The 6,710-nt window shown below is 29.9% G+C and overlaps 1 protein-coding gene across 1 annotated transcript; it reads right to left on the bottom strand.

Moving 5' to 3' along the window:
* Positions 1 to 735: 735 nt before the first annotated feature.
* On the bottom strand, positions 736 to 6,098 carry LOC148233500 (delta-sarcoglycan-like). The gene is made up of 6 exons (XM_088190030.1): positions 6,057 to 6,098; positions 5,763 to 5,985; positions 5,498 to 5,687; positions 4,910 to 5,102; positions 2,055 to 2,178; positions 736 to 1,113 (listed from the first exon to the last, which is right to left on the bottom strand). Exons 2-6 carry the CDS (start codon positions 5,982 to 5,984, stop codon positions 919 to 921), a joined length of 924 nt encoding a protein of 307 aa, XP_088046156.1. The 5' UTR covers position 5,985; positions 6,057 to 6,098; the 3' UTR covers positions 736 to 918.
* Positions 6,099 to 6,710: the final 612 nt, after the last annotated feature.

Genomic DNA, 6,710 nt, shown 5'->3' on the forward strand with positions numbered 1-6,710 from the left:
TTTACATACATACATGAATAATAATGTTTTAATATGTACACTCTTCGATACAATATATTATTTACAAGGCAGTATAAAGCGAATATATTACCAATTGTATGCCGTTTAAATATTTTAACTAACAAAACGACTGCGTTTATATATATAATACATTATTTATTAATTACATAACCATCACAATTAAACTATTTACAATAACGCTGCGATCAGTCGATCATATTAAACAAAATGATATGAATATTAATATGTTTGGATATTAACAATATTTTTTTATTAATTTCACTATTTTAAAATCACCCTGTCTCATATATTTTATTGTGAATCATTAGGGCGACACTTGATCGTCAAAAACACAAATTTAAATATAATAATAATAATTTTCATTTATATATTATTGCCACAATTTTCAGCTAAGAGTTGACGTTTATCACACATACTATCTTTTAATTAATTATTTAATAACATATTAAAATATTAAATATACATTTATAAGCTCAACGATAATTTAATATTTTTCACATAACGTAGTATAACAACCTTACATTTTAATAATTACTGATCGATTCTGTTACAAGTCTTCGATTCATTTTTTATAACCTCTTGACTGCCACGCAACGATAAAAAATGCTATTTATTTTCATATGAAAAAGAAATATGATATCTTTATATAATGCACATGATTCATATGTGTTGTTGTTAATAGACTTATTATCAGCATTTTTAATTATATATATATATATATATATCGTTATATGACATTCAAAAGGTTTATACGACCCTAGAGCTATATTGTCGTATCTATATTATAGCTGCTTTACATAAACGTGTTAAGTACTCAAATTACAGATGCGACAAGATAGCACTAAGGTAGTAGTTGCGGAAATTCAACTATGAAACGATGTATCGTTATAATTTGGATCATCGACATATGTAGCTTTCTTCTTTGGCAGCACATATTCCATGGGGCGATGCTAGGAACAATTTTCCATTGGCACAGGCACAAAGTTGGTAGATATCATGATGGTGAGGATCTCTGGAATGTGCAGCACTTGGAGGTAGTGGTAGGGCAGATTTAAGTTTTGGCATGAAGACACCAGCGGCTTCCAATCTTATCTATGAATTTAAAGTTTGTCATTTTCCTTTATTTTTGTAACAGTTTAAAAAATGCTAATAGTATTTAAATTGTATTATTATCAAAAACATTTTAAATTGGATTTTTAAATAATTTTATTATATTCAGAAATCACAATCAATAGGTAGCATTTAACAAAAGCATTTTATTAGTACGGTTTGGTCTGAAAATCGATATATAAAAATGTATTTTCATTAACTTTTGAACTATTTTATTAGGTTACTGATTCTTTACGATATTTTTAAAAAAGATTGTCTTAAGGAAAGGTTTATCATTTATTATTATCAGTTAATATTAGTGTCAAGTTTCAAGGCACTATTACACTTAAGTTTTTATATTTAAAATATTTGTGATAATATAAATACATAATAATGTTACATTTCTTTTAAATAAACGACACGTACAATGCTCTCAAGCTATTTAATGTCATTTTAAAATTATCTACACAAAATACCGATTAAATCATATAATATATATGTATTATATATGTATATTCATATACATTTACACAAAAAAAATATTTAAAAAATTTAATCAATTACATTTTCGTAAAACAATAATGTTTTCATCCAATTCCATTAAATACTTTGTATTCATTTTTGCTGAAAATATATTTAATAGCCGTAAAATAAAAAAGCTTTCAACGAAGACTTAAAATAAAGCACGACCATTATTTATTCAACCATTCGTCTATAAACTTCTATGCTACTGTATCAATCGTCTGCAAACAAACGAAAATAAAAACAATCAAATTTCGAAGCTTTCGACTAAAGCGAACTTCGAGTGGATATTGGTTTTTAACAATGTTTGCAAAAATATCAATAAACTCAATTGTAATGCAATGCTGTTTTAATGCGGAGTTCAACAAGTTTGAATTTTATTTTTTAGTTAACTGAAAAATATGCTTATATATAATACTTACTGCACCCGCTATAGACTGAAGCCTTAAATTTGAAAGACTTGAAGCCGTTATATCTCCAGCTCTCGACTCAATGTTGATTGTTTGAGCTGAGCGCATTTCTAATGATCTAGTTGGTGATTCTAACCTGTAGAAAAATAAATATATATATATAAAAGAAAAGTTAAAATGGGGTGAGGTTAGGTCCTGTCAATTTAAAGTAATAGAGCTATAAGTTAAGATAGATCCATGGATTATTTTAGGTGTAGTGTTTTTCTATTGAGTCTTGAAGATCAGCATTAGTGATTTTTATATATTATTAATATTACAGATGTGGTTTTTTAAGATTTTCCTAATCTTATGGATGAATATTTAAAAAAATCGTGCATAGTAACAAATATTTAACGTCAGTTGTAATCAGGATATGAAAATTTCGGGGGCCGTTCTTCTTGAAAGGCCTGACTCTGGAAAAAATCATAGCAAAGATATATGTATTATATAAAAAAGTAAAAATTGATCTCAAATAATGAGTTGTTTGAAATGTATGTACCCTTTTTATACATTCAATAAATGAAAGGAGCGGAACATTGCCTTCAAAAGCACACACTTTCTAGGTAGTATTTTTACAATAAATATTATAATTCAGAGGGACAGATTTTAGTTTATTGACACGGCTCCGTTTGTGTTAAAATTTAATTGTAAATTATTGTTGACTTTATCGCTTTTTAAAATATATTTAACAAATGTAAATTAGTTACAGTAAATTCAGGTATTTCATCTAAAAATTCAAATCGAGTACCTAAAGAAGAAGCAAAGAAATATAGAAAAATCAACAACAGCATCAGTTGAACTAAATAAATTTAATTTTTTTATTTATTGTATTATCAATAATTTGACGACTGGATTAATTGCAGCAAAATAAATAAATAATACATTCAGTTTCATGTTGTTATTCTTAAAAAAAAATCTAGAAAAAGCTTTCCTGAAATTATTTTTTAATATAATTTAACTGATATGCTGCTCTAAAGTGTCTATGAAGCTCAATTTGACAATTGCAAAACGTCCAATTGCTGTTCAAACCCAAACCTAACCCAATGAAAGTTGTAAAACTGATTATTATTTTAGAACTGTTATCAGATCAAGTCCAAAATACGAACTAAGCCAACTCATCTCTCAGGGGAAAATAAGCGGGAGAATAAGTACAGACAGACATCGCATCTCACATATTGCTCTATAGTTTGTCTGAATTTCGATATTACACTATGTTTTAAAAATATGATAGCTATCCTTACCGATATTAATATGGACTTAAAATATAAGAGGCTAATCAAAGTATATTCAAACCGAATTTTGGTCAATAGGAGAGCGAAAAAACAATTATCACTTCTCAGAAGGCAAAAATTCACGTCAAAAACAATAAAATCGTGTCGACGACGTCGCAGTGGGAGCGCTCGGTAACGAGCGTTCCCACTGCGACGGCGTCGACACGATTTTATTGCTTTTGACGTGGATTTTTGACTTCTGAGAAGTGATAATTGTTTTTTGCGCTCTCCTATTGGGCAAAATTTGGTTTAGATCTGCTTTATATGATTCTCACTCATAAAATATTGTCATAAAAAGTTATAAAAAGACCTGTATTAAAAAAATTACCATATGGGAACTCTGAGCAGCAAAGAAAATACGACTAATTATCAAGTAAAAGAGTAGATATTTTTAATAATTCTTAATGCCCAATTAAAATATTTCACATAAAATATGATTTCAAAAAATATGTGACAACGGTGGGTAATTTTTATATTTATTTGTATCATAGATTAGTACCTATTATTATTTATTTAAGAAATTATATTACAATATTAAAAAATATATAATATAAAAAGCTATTTTTATCATGAGGCCCGGAATCATGGGTTTTCCAGGTTCGCTCTCGGTGGCCCTGGCTGTAATAATAGTTTATAATTAATAAAATATGTCACTAATTACATAGGCGTTGATTGTGTCCACCCCATTGTAACACATTGGGCAAACGATTTTCATGTAACATTGCATGATTCACAATAAATACATAAACATTGACTTTTATCAAAATAGGTTCGTTTAATTTGATAGTTCATAAATTGCATTTATTTTTGATCGCCCTGTATGTAGGTACCGTGTATCCACAAACGTGAAAGGTTAAAGGGGTTAGTGGTATCGAAAGATCTCCATCATCCTCCTATCTCCATTCTGATCAATCTTGACCTTACGAGGGATATTCACACCCTTATTCGATTGCGTGAATAAAGGATGAGCGAATTTATACGCAAATGTTTTACAGCGTCCCGTATGAATATCTCAGCCGGAAAATTCGTTACATAAGAGGGTCGTACGAATAGTATTGGGCTTTTTTACATGCATATTTTAAATAAATATCTATGGTAGCAGTAGTTGTTGCAGTAGAGATTTTATATGAAAAATGTAGCTTATATTTATTAGAAATCAGACCAACATGAGTCGACAGATTTTATGCATTATGATTTTTTTATAATAAATATACATATTTATATTAATTAAAATATAAAATAAAATATTAGCGTATTAAAGAGTCTAATGTCCTTGATCTAACGGGGATCAGTAAAGGATGTAATTGTAATTAATAAGGACGTCTCGGAACTCAAATCTATTTTTTTACAAAAATAGTTTGATTATCAATATTTAGCGACATATTACTTTGTGTGCACGCTACACACTGTGGCACAACTGTTTTTTTTTAAATAAATGATATCTATCATTAAAATAAATATTTCGATTCATCTTACAAATTAATTTGATCTGATCATTACATTTTATTTAATTATATCAAAGGTGTATATGTGTTTAAAATAAGCTGGGTCACTCACGTTAGTTGGTTACCAGGTGAAGCCCTGACTAAGGGCGTCTGAATGGACCCGCTGAATACAGCTCCCCCTGCTCCAGTGACCTTGAGACTTTCAGCCCCAATTTCAATGGCTGCGGGGGAGGCTGAGAATAGTATAGTGCCCCTAGTGTCTGTGACTCTAAAAGCGTTCGTGATGCACTCCAATTTATCGTTACCTGAAACAAAATAGGACATGTGAATTTGAAGCATTACACAACACGTTATTCGCTACTTAACTGTTAAATTAGTTTATATGTTTATGTCTTGTTTAATATGTTTTGTTAACTGTATGATTTTATGTGTATTATTTAATTGATTTATTTAATGATTTTTTTAAACTTTAATCTGTATTATTTTTTGTGTATTATAATTATATATTTTTTGTATTTTTGACCATTGTGACGCATTGGGCGAACCATATAGCTCATGATGGTCCAAAATAAATATAAATAAATAGTGAAAAATATTTTTTTTGCTGCCTTTAAAGTATAAAATATATTTTTAAGAGATCAAAATAACCATAAAATACTGTGTACATCATGTGATTTATTGAAATAAAAAATATACATACCTATAAATAATTTATTCGTAGGATCACCGTCGTCCGTTCTAGTGATAATTGAAAAATTTCTGGAAGACTCAATAGTGATTGGTTGGCCTCTTCTAGATCTCAATGTAGACGCATATAACGAGTCTAAGATCATGGCTTGTCCTAACAACTGCAAACCTCCAGGAACTATCCTCAATTGCCCCATACCCTCCTAAGCATATAAAATTAATAATTAGAAACATTTTTAATACAAATGAAAATATTTCACTGTCAATTAAAATCTTACCATATTAAAATCCATAACTTTCAATATCCATAATGTCAACGCTAGGTTTATAATCATCATGACCATAAGACCAAAGATGAGCAAATACAAGCATCTCTTTCTCCATCCGTATATACCGATTTTAACGTTGCAGTTTTTACTAGTTTGGTGGTGGTGAAGTAGAGAATCATTTTTTCTCACGTGGTTGTTCGAATTGACTTTCGTTGTTTCGCTATAAGGCATTCTGTAACAAAGTAAAAGTAAGATTGTTAATTACTGCTAGTGGTTTCGATAGATTATATTAAAATTTTAGACCTGGGCGATTCTGCCCACCAGTGGACGTTTAGTGATTTTCGGAAGGAACTAAAAAAATAAAAATAAATATTAAATGAAATAATTAATGAAAAAATTATATTACTTTAATAAAACTAGTCACCTAACAAAACAACAACCTATTAACAACCTAACCTAACCAAATTTAAATAAATGTAAAATATGTAAAACTATGTATAAACATCAACAATTAAGAGACACGACACAAGTTCCGCGAACCGTGCCAATGAACCTAGCAGTTGTCAAGAAGCGCGCCACATTAAAACGATCCCCTTCAACGTGCGAGGTGATTATACGACTTAGGCGCACGACAATGTATACTATTTTAATACAGACGACGCTCGGAATACTACTTCGCGACAATAACTAATTTGCTTTACGGTCTTATGCTTGCACTACACTCTCTGAAAGTTGTCCGAACCGAAGTTCACCTAAAGTCGGCCGAGGTCGCTGACTTCCGAGTAGCGGCCACACTGCTAAAATTTCATATGCCGTCCGGACGGCGGGCGTGAATGACGTCTGCACGGTGGCTGTTGTCATGTACAGCTGGCATATTTGCGCGCGATCGAAAAATGTGCAAAGTAATCGCAATTTTTAAATTGTCATATTATTAAAATAACGCTATTGATAATTATA

This window comes from Plectrocnemia conspersa, unplaced genomic scaffold (assembly GCF_051122295.1).
Source record: "Plectrocnemia conspersa isolate PC_06_02 unplaced genomic scaffold, ASM5112229v1 ptg000008l, whole genome shotgun sequence".
Lineage (NCBI taxonomy): Eukaryota > Metazoa > Arthropoda > Insecta > Trichoptera > Polycentropodidae > Plectrocnemia > Plectrocnemia conspersa.